This window comes from Eutrigla gurnardus (genome assembly GCF_963514095.1).
Source record: "Eutrigla gurnardus genome assembly, chromosome: 20".
In the NCBI taxonomy this organism is placed as follows: Eukaryota; Metazoa; Chordata; class Actinopteri; order Perciformes; family Triglidae; genus Eutrigla; species Eutrigla gurnardus.
In genome coordinates this window covers 5,264,011-5,278,622 of record NC_139931.1, presented here as the reverse complement: position 1 = coordinate 5,278,622, position 14,612 = coordinate 5,264,011, and the positions used below count along the sequence as shown (strand labels likewise).

Genomic DNA, 14,612 nt, shown 5'->3' with positions numbered 1-14,612 from the left:
CTTAAGCATAGTGGATGGATTTCTCCATCCACTAAACACACCGCAGGCACCGCTGAGCTGAAACCTTTGGCAATAACTCTCCTGGAGATTATGCAACCTTTGGCAAATCTTTTTTTTTTATTCATGCATTGGTTATCCAGAGCATGAATAAACCTCGTTCCATCAGCTGTTCACCATCAAAGAATACAGGAATAGGATCTGTTAAACAACATTGTCCGTTACAAGCAAAGACTCCTGAACAAAAAAAGGGCTGTTTGCTCTCCGGTTAGTGCTCATTATCATGCAGATATTCACACATATGAGCCAGAATCAAGTTCAGGCGGTCAACTCGAGCTCCATATTATATACAACACATCTTGCCAATGTGGTGGTCTACATACATCATTTCCCATGTCTCCCTGCTCTGCATCAGTGTTGCTGCTTCCTGCTCTTTCAGCCCCAGCATGCACCTGCAGGCTCCGACGGGGATCGTATTTAATCACCACTCCAACATTTCATGTGATCACGTCTGTGCGGGAGCAATGGCATCGTGTCTAGGCGCCAAATTCCAACTATCAAATGTTGTGATCAACGTTTCAACCGTGAGTTATCCCACTGAAATATAGTTTCCTGTTTTTTAGGCAACTCAAAGTCTTAATGAGTGAAATGATGCTGATGAAGTGACTTGTGCCTGTGAGTTTGAGTGATTACCGTTTCATCTGGCTCCTGAAAGCGTTGCTGTTTTCCTCCTCCGTTTCTCCGGCAGGGAATGCACCTCGGGGAAGAAGTCAATTCAAATTAAAATGGAGACCGTGTCAGAAAAAAAACAAAAACAAAAACAATAGGCCGAGCTTTAAGGAATGCAAAATGATTTTCAGGCGAGACAGATTTTATCCAGGAGCTGTTTAGCACTGTGAATTGGATCATTTACAATTCAATTAAAGTACCCTCTGACCCATTCCTACACCCCGGAATGAAGCCTGTCTGTGTGTGTGTGTGTGTGTGTGTGTCCATTTATTTTGAGAGCAACACTGATTCTAAGACAGATCCCAAGCAGGAGCAGTAGCCTACTTGTTCTCCTGCAGTTGGGGTAAAGATCAATTTATTCACTGAACACAACTAAAACACAAAACTTATGATTTGATTCAAAGGGATGTTTCCACATGTATCCTCTGCTAAGAGAGCACAGGAAGCTCTTTCAGAGAGCTCTTCCATGAAAATCTAACTCAACAGCATCACTTTGCTTGGGTGAGAGATTTTAACTGCTACTTCACCTGCAATAATTTCTGCTTGAAGTCAAGAAACGTGACGAAATCTTTGTAATCGGAAGGAATTTAAACGAGGATGTGATCCGTCAACGGAGTTGCAAAAGCTAAAAGTTTGTGAAGCCTGAGATTAGAGACATTTCAACGAGGTGACTCTTCGGAGCATCGTCAGCTTTCAATGAGAGTGAATGGCTGCAACTCTATCAAGATATATTTGTTGTCATGTTACATTGGCTTATTTATTACCTTGGTATTATTAAAAAAAAAAATCAAATATCTAAAAAGGAGAAATGAAAAGTCTTTACTGCTGTAATGAACAGCTGATGACACCAACACACTTAGTGCGAGTGTAAAGGTCAAACGATCCTGAGAGGGATGTGTTTTTTAATTTGAGCGGGAAGGTTGCAGGAATAATAGGAGGACAGCGTCAAGCCACATAATCAACATTAACATGGGACGTAATGACGGAGGGCGGGTGTTGTTCATTAACCGTCCACTTGAGGTCCTCATTCCATTACCAATAATTGGAAAATGAGATTAAATCAACAGGACATTGAATGAAACGTGTATGACTCTGTATACCTGAAGACTTTCAGGTTGGAATCAGCGCTGCGAGTCCGGGACACGCGGGACTAAATCATCCATAAGCAGCGCCGCCTGCGGCTCCTCCACGCTGTCCAATGCCACATTCATATTACAGCCCAGAGCAGCTGCAGTACGTCTCTGTAGTGTCAGATACTGGCTGGCAAATGTTGTGTTATCAATCTGGAGGTGTAAACAACCTGTCGCAGACTGAAGGTCAAAGCAAACCATTTAACAATGATAATATAACTGAGTGTAAGGAGCTGTCTGAACCTCAAGGATCTTTTAGTTATTGAGTGTCCTCTTGAAGCGAGGGGGGGGGGGGGGGGGGGTCCTGTAACTATTCAAGTCAACTGGTGCAACATAAATGCAATGGATGTGTGTTTTTTTTTGACAGTGAAATGATTTCCTTGCAGAGTCTCTTCCACCCACATGCACTCACCCTGTATAGGCGCCGTGCTTTGAGCTCCACACTCATGGATTTAATCTGAAGGCACACTGGTGGGGAAAACCAACCAACAAGAGGCGATTTATCTGGGCTGGGCTGATAAAAATAGCTTACTGTTTTGTCCTAATTAAGATGAGATTGATGTCAGTCCAAAATAAATGCACTGATATTTTAGTTCAGGTGGAGTTATTTTTTATTTAGCTTGACGTAGTTAAAAAATCAAAGGGGTTGTCATGATGTAGTCTGTCAGGAGTCACGCTGTAAGTCTTTCCTCACAGAAGGCGGTCCATGCAGTGCACACGCAAAGGCTAATGGAAAATATCCCATCGGGCCTCTGTAGAACACGACTTCAAACCATTCCAGCCTAGAGTTCACCCTCAAGGATGACATTTGAAACAAGGAATAAGTGAGGTGTGATTTATGAAAATCCCAAGCCTCTCATCTAAGAGGAGAATCTCAAAATGCATAACTTGTTAAAGAAATGTCGAGCAGAGCAGGAGAGCTTAAAATTACTCGTCTGAAAAATGGGTGTAAGACAGAAGATCACATGATTGCCTGGCAGCGGGCTGAAATAATTACTTTTATTCCAACGCTGGATTAAAGGGGACGCGGAGGAAACAGAGCCAGCAGTCAGAGAAACAAGAGGAGGAAGGCAACCAGCTCTCCGACACATCCGACGCTGACCTGAAACAAACTACAACAGATGCCACAATCAGGCTTCTTCCAGCTGAACGGCCATGTTAGCCCGGGAAGCACGAACAACCACAGAACGGGGTTTTTTTTTTGGAGAAAGGCTGCAGACTTCAGAGCAAAACTGTCAAGGTTTATCCACCACACACAGTATATGATATAATAGGCACATGTAGGGTTGCCAGGTTGGGTTGGATTCCTACTTTTGATTAAGTTGAGAGAAATAGCCTGGTGTTTACACAGGTTTCTAGCATTTCTTTATTTATTTTTACTGATTTAGATGGTTTTTAATATTTGATTGTGCTGGAATCCGTCAATTTTTTCCGGCAGCGCCGGCCGCATGGCGAGCAGGGCGAAGCTAATAGGTGGTGCAGGTGTTCAGACATCTGCAGCCAAAATATATTCCCATAAAGACAGATTGTAACGCGCTGGACTCCGAGGCACAACATGACTAATTCGCACAATCTGCTCAGAATCAGTCAGCGTGATGTATGTTTTCAGTGGCCTTTCATATTCAAATGAGGGAGACGTTGGAGCGTACGTTGGAGTCCGGGCAGCTGTGGGAAGAAGAAGCCATTTAGAAGATTTAAAGGAGGGATCATTATCACCCCATCACTCATGTTGTCTCGCTTCGGCTGCTATATTCCAAGTCGTGGCCTCCATTATTTAGTGTCCGTTACCTATTAAGGAGATTTTTAACATGCATGATCCACATTAACATTCATCAGGTGTTCATGGTCACCAGCTGCTGGCAGGTACCACAAGGTATGAATAATTTAATAATATAGACATCGATTCTTATTAATAGCCTAAATGTTGTATTCATCACAAAGCATTAAAGATGGATTTATTTGGATATAAGTAGCCTGGAACAATATTACTTATTGAAAAGTTCACTTATTCACCATCTTGCAGAGAGTTAGACGAGAGATTCGATGCCATTCGCATGTCTGTAGGCGAAGTAGGAAGCAACAGTTAGCTTAGCTTAGCGTAAAGACTGGAAACAGGGGGAAACAGCTAGCCTGGCAACATCTAAAGGCAACAAAATCCACGATACCTCTAAAGCTCACTCATCCGCTTGTGATTATGTGGCGGACGATTTCTTGGCTGCTCGTTGTAACTTCCTCGAGTCTCGTCGTGACTTTGAAGTTGCCAGGCAACCAGCAGACTCCAGAATAGACCACCATAAGCCCCCCCAGTAAAACCTGTCACTTCTATTTATTAGTTTATTTTCGCTGGCTGTAGCTTCATATGTTCACCTGAGTCTCTGCAAGAAAAGAAATGAGCAAAGATCTCTTATATTAACTTATCCATCTCTAGAGAGGGATTGCAGTTGGAATAACAGTCTTATTCCCTTTTCATAGCCTATCATTTTCAGTAAAGATATCACAGGTGACATCCAGATATAATATTCTGTATCAACACTTATTCTTCCGTATGAATAGAATGTGTGGGAGAAGATTAAATTCAATGCGGTGTTCTGCTTTCAGCTGTGTGACTATCTATGTCACGCTTCACAGGTGATGTTAAAAACGGGGGGGGAAGCCAAACAGAATTCCTCAGGTGTGCAGAAATTCAGAGAGTTGTTGTTTTGCTGAGAGGCCACGCTGCGCTGCCGGAGGTAATTCAGCGTCACATGACAGACATGTGATGAGTAAGCCAGGCAGGGAGGGGGGGAGACATAACCAGCTCAAATGAGATCAATTAAGACCGATCAAAGTGGAGAGGAGATGTGATGGTAACATGCCTCTACCAAGCTCTGACGTCGCACACACACACAATCACACGGCTTCATTTGAGCATCATTACGAAGATCTAACACCTCAGGAAACAACTCTCTGTTGTCAGCCCGTATGAGATGAGCTACTCCTGCATGTGGTTTAAGTGATTGGAACAAGTATCTCCTGCAGCTCCATTTTGTTAGATTTCTCAAAATAGCTGATATACCGCGCAGAGACAACCGGCAAGACAATTAAATCTCTCTTAAATAATTACCGTACGAAAATAAGCGTCTGGAGAAAGTATATGAGCCTGCGAGCGCTCTCTGTCGACTCATTAGGAGAGATCCAAGACCATCAAACAGAGGTCAGAGGACACGCCCACCCACCAACACTTCACATTATACAACCTTTAACCGAGTCATTGTTTAATCCACAGCAACAAAGAGGAAGTCGGGAGAGAATCGATTATCCAACAGTTGAATCATTTATCAAACACGGTCTTTCTTTGCTGGCTAACAGCGAGCTGAGGTACTCATCGGAAGCGTTTCGGGGGAGAAGGAACATCCTGAATCGTGAGTAAACAGATGAATCATTTGCCACACAGGATGTGAGTTTTGTAAGGGACGTCATCTGTGGCAAAACAAGGAGGGCAAAGCTCACAGAGAGACATTTCCAATTTCAGGAATGCCGGGTGGATGCAGAGGTATACGGGACCATGCAGGCAATATCTTCAGAGATCATGGTCGTGTATACATTCATTATCATTGTTGAATGTCAGAACATTATTTGTTTTGTTGCCATTGGGCATTTTTTTGACCAATCCGACCCTTTAAACATACACTTTCATACACCGTTGCCTCATTTTTCTAGGTACAAGTTTGAATGCTGATACAGCAGTTTCTTAACTCCGTCTCTGATCTGGTCCCACAGCCCTCTCACCTCCTGCATCAATCCATAGACCACTGAATAACCCATAAGAACATGCAGCATGCTGGCTGCAAAGCTGCGTGATACCATTGATCTCTCCGAAAGTCTTTTACATCAAGGTCCTACCAACGTGATCTAAGATCAACATGTTTTTTTCTTTGATTCCCATTTGAGACCTCTTTGCCTTTTTCGCTGTGCATCCTTGCCATGGCGTTTGTAGGAGATCACTTTGAAGATGATCCCCGGGAGAGAAGCCTTATTAAAGGCTGTCATACACACATGCTGCTCTAATCCATCTGCCTTGATTCTGGCCCCCAACTATTCAATCGTTTGTCTCCTCATCTTTTTCTCTGCAGGAAAGACATCTCTTCCATTCACCCACGCTGTCTCAATCACTTCTATTAAAGCTTGACAGCCCACTCAGACGGCAGGGTCACTGCTGTTGGTCTGTCTATGAGGGATGAGGCTCTCTCTCTCTGTCTCTCTCATTGGTCAGGACTGAAGGCATTTGCAGTCACCGAGCCTCTCGCCTCCACCTAAAAGCCGTGTGCCACAGACAGCCTGAACCTTTTCTTCCCGCAAGACTGCGGAGGATTGGTTTTTATGTGTCTAGTGCGCTCCACTCTCAGCTCTATAGAATCAGTAATGGTGTGGCCTTTGCAATTGTACAGAGGCGGCGAGCGAGGCAGTCTGGGTGTCTGTCGCTGGAGCTGCCAGCTGGCGATGGGATCCGTGACTCAGTAACGGAGAATGACTGTGGAGTAGCCTCTTGACTCCACTCAGCGCACGCATTACTGAGGAAATGCGTGCAGATGTGTCTAATGTGAAATGGGTCCATTTGATGGAAAGAGGGTGGAATATCCTGCAGCCTGGAGGTCATCTCTCCGTCAGCAGGAGGAGGGAAAGGGAATATGAGGACAGGTGGGAAAGGATTTCCCGGGACTTTTCTGACTTAAGGGGAGAAAAAATAATTAAACTCCGCCGCAAAATATATTCACACAAAAAATGCTTCCCCGCTTTCCAGCCAAACTTTGCTGCCGTTGAACTTTAAAGGAATATTTCAACCCACTGGGTTCCAAATCTTAAACTTTTAATTTCTAATCCTTTTCTTTTAGTGCTCTGCTCTGACAAAGTGCATACTGTTGCAGGCAGTATGCATTCAGTTCTACTTCATCACATTGTACCTTGACCTCTCTTGGTTATATGTCTACTGCACAGAGGATTGAGGCTCACAATAGCCAGAAAAGCATGTTTGCTTGCACACTGCACAATAAGACTGGATGCAGATGGACACCCTGGTATTTTTGGCATTCTGGCATATGAATTGGGACAAACTGAATCTTTTCCTGGCATTAATAGTATGGTCGTGTGGCACAGTCTTGATAAGCTTATTTCAGCATCAAGACTGGAAGTGGGAGAAGAAATCATCCCTTAAAGCTCACTAATGATCACATCATATCTCGTTTGTTTCATGTGAACAAAACCAAGCTTTATACTAAACAAATAGATCAATCGATTTCAATTTCTCTCCCGTCATGTCAAACTATTCCTTTAAACCTGCAATCGCTGATGATCTCACCACCTTTTAAGTTGCTTATTTAAAACACAACCAGTTACAGAGCAGCATGATCGTGTGTGTGTGTGTGTGTGTGTGTGTGTGTGTGTGTGTGTGTGTGTGTTGGTTCTTCTCAGAGGAAGCGAGGCTGAAAAATCCACATGGACCTGAGCGATTGGATATATGTGCTGGGTCGGCGCTGCCCACTCACATCTATCTCCGATGCCTGTGGTTGAGTTGGAATGAAGCAGACTTCGGCGTGGCAGACAGGAGAGCCTTATCACGCAGCAGCAGAGCTGTCTGTAGGTGGTTTTCCTCAGGTGCAACACACACATCCAAATCCTGCAAAAACAGGCTTCGTCTCCACTTCACTCATTCACGTTGTCGAGTGCAAACCAAATGTTATTGCAGCCGAACGCGGGGAACGCAGAAGGAGCAAATGACATTTCGTTAAATCAGCCAATTAATCTGCATTAACCAAGAATGCAATTACAATAAAGTGTTTTCAGCGTCTTTAAGAGCTTGAACTTTACGTTCTTGTTTTCACGCACATGTGATGAAGAAGCCGAGGGCCGAAATGAATGAGGAGACAGTCAGACAGAGACGGCTTAACTCCTACGACTATCATTATTAACGACAAAAACACACATCTAACGTGATGCACCACAAATAATAGATGATGGTCTCCCAAATCGGCAACCTTTACTTCCACTCTGCGGTTCTGATGGTCATAACCGGCCTATTAAGGACACATTCTATTAAGTGTCAGTTTTTCAGACACCTATTATCACGGAGAGAGGCATCAGCATACAGGGAGCCTGCACACAAAGAGCAGGGTCATTATGTGTGAGGCATTTATCTTTGTGGGAGGCAGCGGACGGGCAGCGAGTCTCCGCTCTGTCACACATACTAAAGAGCCGAAGAGACCCGAGCCAGCACAACAGAGGAGTGATAAGAAAGGAGTGTCAAATACACGGCATTCATGTAAAGAGCGAGGTAATTGGTCACGGAGAAGGCTTCGGCGTCTGACAAAGAAAAAGAAAAAAAAAGAATTAATCTGGAGGAGATGAGGTGAGGATTGAGAGGAGAAAGAGGAACCTGGAGAGATCGAGAGAGAGAGGAGAGGAGCCGATGAGGAGGTGAGACGGGAGGGATGAAGGACGCCTGCTGTGTTTGGAGAAAGGTGATTCATCCTGGCCTTCCTTTAGATGGGTCGGCCTGCCGAGCCATGAATCAGACGGCATCATGGGTAAAGTTGCTCTGCTCCAGCGCTGAAACAACACACACACACACACACACACTGGGAATTTGGGAGAATTGCTACAACAAAGTCTGTTTAACCAATTAAAAAACACACAATCTACATTTTTTTTAAGCACATAAAGCCACAGACTGTTTATAAGAAGACTCAAGTTTGGCATTTTGGAATCTTCAAGTGAGAAGTCGGGTCATTTTCATCCAATCAGACTGTTTTGCTACCAGAGGAGTCGCCCCCTGCTGGCGAGAATTCAAACTTAAGCTCACCTCTGCTTACTGTTCAGAGTTGGAGGTTGCCATCCTGGTAAAACCGACAAAGAGTGCACACAACCACTGCAAGAACACGTGAGGGATGGGTAATCATTTAACTTCATTTTTTTGCCCGTCAGACTTCTTTATACGTCTAAGATATCAGACGGCTCCTGGTACAAACTTATTCTCAGTTTGGAAACTCACTTCCTTTTCTTGTATGTCGGGCACAAAGCAACATATTCACTTCGGTATCGAGTGTTAAAGTCTGACTAGATATTCTGGCCTAGAAAGGATTTGACTTTGACAATTATTTACAACAGTCAGAGAGAGAAAAGGCTATTAAACGTCTCTTCCGTCTTACTTCACTGTGTTTCCTGAAAGAGTCTTCGCTGACTGATCCACAGCAGGGTGTGGAGAATCTGCCCAAGGACCAAATCAACAAGCTAGTCAACAAAACAGCTGCAAAAGCAGCACATTTGATCTGCAGGATGTCAAACCATCATTGTGTGGTTTTTGTTTGCCTTGAATGGTTTCTCACGGCGGCGGTTCTTTATGCCAGGAAGTTAATAAAAGCACTTAAGCCATGAAAAGCAGAAAAAGAGGTGAGATTTTCTTTCTGCCTCGCTGAATAGAAAAATACTTAACTGTGGGTGCAGCATTGTCGGTTCAATAGTGAAAAATCCATTCCAGAAAAAGTATTACATATAATCTTTTTTCTTTCATAACTTTGCAAAGTTTTTTTTTTTTGTTAAAGACCAGAATTCAAACCATGAAAGCCGTGAAGCAGTCAAAGCCTTCTGACTGCTGCTGCCACACACACACACACACACGCACGCACACACGCACACGCACACGCACACGCACACGCACACACACACACACACACACACACACACACACACACATCCTTTTGGCTTTGGTGACTTGAGAAGAAGTTCAATATTAGTTCAGAGATTATGAATTGGAGAGGTGAAATGGGCATATTGTGAAATGGCCCTCGCTATCAGTCAAAGAGATACTGGCACCATCATTAAATGAAACTCCCAGCTCTGTCTTTTGAAGCCGTCTCATTAAAATCCCCTTATCTTAGTGGAGGGCTTCAGCTCCGGCGGAGCGGCGGCTCACACGATTACCACTTTGGCGTCATTGCATCCTTTTCCGTGAACATTATAACCTCCATCTGCAAAGGTGATCTAAAAGCCCAACATTCAACGTCACTTCATGTTTGTGTTCAGGGAACACAAACAAAGTCGAAGAGAGTGTGGTGAGACGGCATGAATATAAAATAACGTGACTCATTATGTCACCATGATGCAGAAGAGTGTTTCTGTTTGAAAAAAATGGCCAAATCTGGAACATGAGAATGAAAGTATTGAATTAAAGCATTGAATTGTACCTGCTTGAAGGAGGGCAACGTAGTTCACAGACTTTAAATGACATCTTTGTGTAAAAAAAGAAAGAAATAAAGGTCCAACATGTCCAACATTGTCTCATTAGGCTGATATATTATCTCTGGGGGGGGGAACTGGACACCATGCTGTGAGGTTTGAGTCCCATTGTACGTTATGGCACTAAATCCAAGTCATTAAATCCTGATGCAGTTCCCCGTAGGCCTCAGGTCATACTCATCTTTTTACTCATTAAATGAATATATATATATATGATACATAATGTAATACTCTCATTCCAATCCAAGACACAGTTCTTGGTCACTGTGATCATCCCTCCTCTTCACATTTTATTTCAGTCAATCCAAGAAATTCAGTCCAATTCACCAAAAAGACCACACTTACACTTAAACTGCTCATATTGGCTTCAGCTCAAGTTTAGGATTCATTCATTGTGGCGTTAACGATGGACATGAATAAGCCGTTTATGAGGATAATCCCGCTTTTGATCGTATTCAGCTCATCGTGTTTACATGGGAGCAGAGCAGGCTTATTCTGTAAACATGGTCTAGTGTTTACATGTGCAAACACATTCATACATGGGTGAGTCATGTCCATGTAAACACACACACACACTAAAGGGATTTCTCCGTATCCATTAGGATACACATGGGCATGTGAGCATCGTTCTTCAGTAATAAAATATACAGATTGTTAATCCGAGTTGGGGATAACGGAGTGGAAGACGCCTCCAGTTGTTGCAGATGTTTTCTGTGTCTCTGCAGCTGCAACATCTCTCTACAGTTTAAAGTGACGTAGTTGGTGGTAAGAAGACCTACAGGCTATTTCAGCTTGGCTTTCTCTCTGGGCTCGCTCTAAAAAAACAGAACTTTCTTCTTCTCTCCGCTTGTATTGCAGACTAGTTGCGTTTCCAACAGTGAAAATCCCAAAATATGAGAGCAGAGGATTTTTTACTGTCGACATACATTAGACGCAGCAGAGAGACCAGCCGGGGCCGGACTGTGGAGGCGTTACTCAAACTGTTCTCCGACGCCAACTGAAACTGAACCATTCAGCTGTAATGAAAGTCAGCATTTATTGCAGGCGGTTGCCGACGGTAACCCCCGGAGAGCCACTGTGTGCATTACCACGCATGGAAGTTTTACATCCCACTCAGACGGAGGTGAGATGAAAACCTTCTCCAGGATCCCGGACATAAACACTGCCCTTGAGAATGTGGAAAACAATAAAGAGTTATTGTCCTCTTGGCTCGGCTTCAGACCACGGAGCCTTGTATTTTATTATTTTGACTCAGGATCAGTGGCTTGGCTCAATTCAGCACGACGACCACGTAAAGAAGCAGACGAAAAAAAACAAACATTATTGGATGAACCTACGATGCTAGACAAGGCCAATCAGATTCAACTTTATTCATCACATTCAATAACAGCCCTAACTGTCAGACCGGCCGTCGACTAGTAAACAAAGGAACACAAACGGAGCAAAGTTGCCGATGTCAGCAGGATAGGAAGGAAGTCTCCCCGGGGCCAATCCTGCCCAAACAAAAGATGACAGCTACATGAACTTGGCGAGCTCACTCGCTCCATGCACTACCAACCAGGCAAGACCCTGCACGACTCGAGGAAGGTGGCGGGACCTCGAGGCAAAGCGGGGCGGAAAAGAGGTCAACCCCAGCAGCTATCCGAGAGACAAAAACACCAATCATTGCTATTCCATTGTAAGTGTAAGAACGCAGGAACTGCTGATTTCTTATGAATTAGAAAGTCTTTTAAAAGAACATTTGTCATAATTATATATAATTCCCCATCCATATCCTAGTATAAATAACAGCGACAGCCTTTCTTCCCCTGTCTTTTATTAAACAACACTTATGTACAAATATATTCAATACAGGACATGTAAAATAGTACATCTCGACATGGTGGAAATTAGGGATGGGACGATATAACGCTTCATCGCTGATCCGGATACAAACACTCACCAAGTCGGTGGTAAATCTTCATTAATTGGGATAATCGTGGTCGAGAAGTTAAAAATAGAATCTGATTAAAAATACAGGAAGTATCATGTAATAAAAAAATGAAGGGAGTCGATATGATTGATTATTTGTTTTTCAAAAGATTGGTTAAATGATTCCAGTAAGTTTAAGTGGTATTTTATAGATTTTAAGCATATATAATATCGGGAATTGCAATATTTTAGCCAGAATAATTGTGTCATTCCATCTTCATATCGTCCCATGCCTACTGTGAATGGCTTTGGGTGCATCTAGTACAAATATCCAAACTCCACTATGACACTGTAGGTTTTCACACAACACTGAGTAAACACACTTCGTCAATTTCAAGCATTTTGCGATATTTTTTTTCTTAAATCAAAAAGCTTCCCGTTTTGATTGCTCATGATTCCTCTACTAATCTATGCCTTCCATCACATGACACACTTCAATGTGACTTTTGTTAAGACTGTGGCCTTAATGCAGCCATGTAAACCTTTAAACTGAGGCTCCACACCCACCACATTCAACGTACAATCATGCAGTTCCCTGAGAGGTAATACTGTCTGTTTGGCACCACGGACTCTCCTTTGCAAATGTTAGAAAAGAGTCTCTATCAGCGGCTCCTCCTCTAGTCATAGGCAGTCTCTGCACAGCGCCACCTGCCCGATACGGTAGTCTCTGCAGGGGCAAAGGCGCCGATACTTGGCGCTGGAGCCGGCACAGCTGAACAGCAGCGGATCCTGCTGCAGGCCGCATTCAGCGTGCTCCGCCGAGAAGGCAGGGAAGAGGTGGTTCATCTCCGTCTCCACCGCCTCACACTGGAGGTCCAGCCTGGAAGCAGGAGAGGCAGAAGAGGCGCACGCTGATGAGGATGCAACTATAAAAGACTTTTAAAGGTTATTATTATTCCACTAATACATCACATAATGAATAGTAATGTTGCAGCGATGCCCCCGAGAACCTCAAGGAATAAAAAGGCAGATGTGACGGGGAAGAGGCTGAGCCAGGGTCTGTAGTTTGTGCTGCTGCATAATTTTTTGGAAGTGCAAATGAGCCGTGAGACTGTGGAGAGAGAAAGTTAGTTAAAGCAATTTATTATTTATTTTTTGCAAAATGAGCATTTCGAGAAGTTCAGAAGAAATCCAGAAGTCATTACAAGTGTGGACGGTGCATTTGGGCAAGAACGCGGTTCAATATCACAGTTGACATGCTGATGGTAAAGGGACTTCTGTCGTCTTCCAATCACTTAAAGCGGTTTGGACATTTCAGCCACTCACACACATCCAGACTCTGATGGCAGCGGCTGCCATGCGAGCTGCCAAACTGGCCACCGGGATCTAATCTAAATGCTGATTCACACACTCGGACCAGAGGAACCGAGGATCTACCTGCTGGTCTTCCTTATATTCTACTTGTGTGCAGCACTTTGATGGAAAGTGCTTTATAAATACATTTATTAGTATTATTATTATCTCCTGAGAAACAGCCGTACATCCAAAGATTACTTTCCATGTCATTAAAAAACAAATCTAAAATATCAAAATAGAAAAAAATGTAAAATCTCATATGCCATAAATAGCATGAAAAGATAAAAGTGTTATCGTCAGTGAACAACTCTTACGCGCTGAAGGCCTCCTTAATGTTGATGAAACGATACAAGGCAGGTTCGCAGACGAGTCCCGCCCTCTGGCACGCCGTCACACACGACTGGCCCTGCGGCGAGGCCGAGAGACGCAGGGCGCCGAGGGGAGGCCAGGATGCGTGGGCGCTGGCGTTGGCGGCCCACGCCAGGACGCTGGAGTTGGGCAGGAGGACGAAGGGGCCGGCGGGGCTGCTCAGCCAGGACGAGTTCGCCGCAGGAAATGGGGCTTCGGGGGAACAGAAGTCCTGGCAGGTGCAAAGACAAAGTGACCCAGATCAGTGACATGTCCTGTGTTGTGTTACAAACACTTTGACCCGTCGGCTAAAATAAACTCCACTCTGACAAACGATACATTCAGCCGTGCAACACATGATGATAGAGGAAATATTAAAAGGGCCGCCGCCGTACAAAAGGTGCTTATCAGAGCTGAAGTCCTCGTCAATCTTCCAGGAAATGATATGAATGCCGTTATGCCAAACCAATAACAAATGATGTTTGGAGGAAGAATTAGGCTCTGGTGAGAGTCCTGATTAGATTCCACTCCAGCTGGGGCTATTCATAAGAGCCAGGTAATAACATTTCTCTGACGTGTCCCACTGGCCTCCAGACCCGTTTATTAAAACAGGCTCCCAACGCCCGCAGGCAATAACAAAGCTGCTGATCTCTCCATCTCTGCTGCACTTCCACTGCTAAACGCAGACAACATCTGTGACACACACACTAACACACACACACACACACACACACACACACACACACACAGCTCATCAGGACTGTAACGAGGCGTGGGAAGGGGCAAGGTTAAGAGACAGAGATGGATAGCAGGGGCATGTGGAGATGCAACCAACTGTTATTAAATCTTTTTATTTCCTTTTCATATGTGCAT

General features: G+C 44.1%; 1 protein-coding gene across 1 annotated transcript in view; it reads right to left on the bottom strand.

Moving 5' to 3' along the window:
• Nucleotides 1-11,950: 11,950 nt before the first annotated feature.
• Nucleotides 11,951-14,612, bottom strand: part of mgat5b (alpha-1,6-mannosylglycoprotein 6-beta-N-acetylglucosaminyltransferase B) — a 43,950-nt gene continuing 41,288 nt past the window's right edge. The window contains exons 16-17 of the mRNA XM_084037172.1: nt 13,706-13,971; nt 11,951-12,915 (exon numbers count right to left, since the gene is read on the bottom strand). Coding sequence (XP_083893298.1) covers nt 12,717-12,915; nt 13,706-13,971 — 465 coding nt within the window. The 3' untranslated portion in view covers nt 11,951-12,716. The remainder of the gene's footprint in view (nt 12,916-13,705; nt 13,972-14,612) is intronic.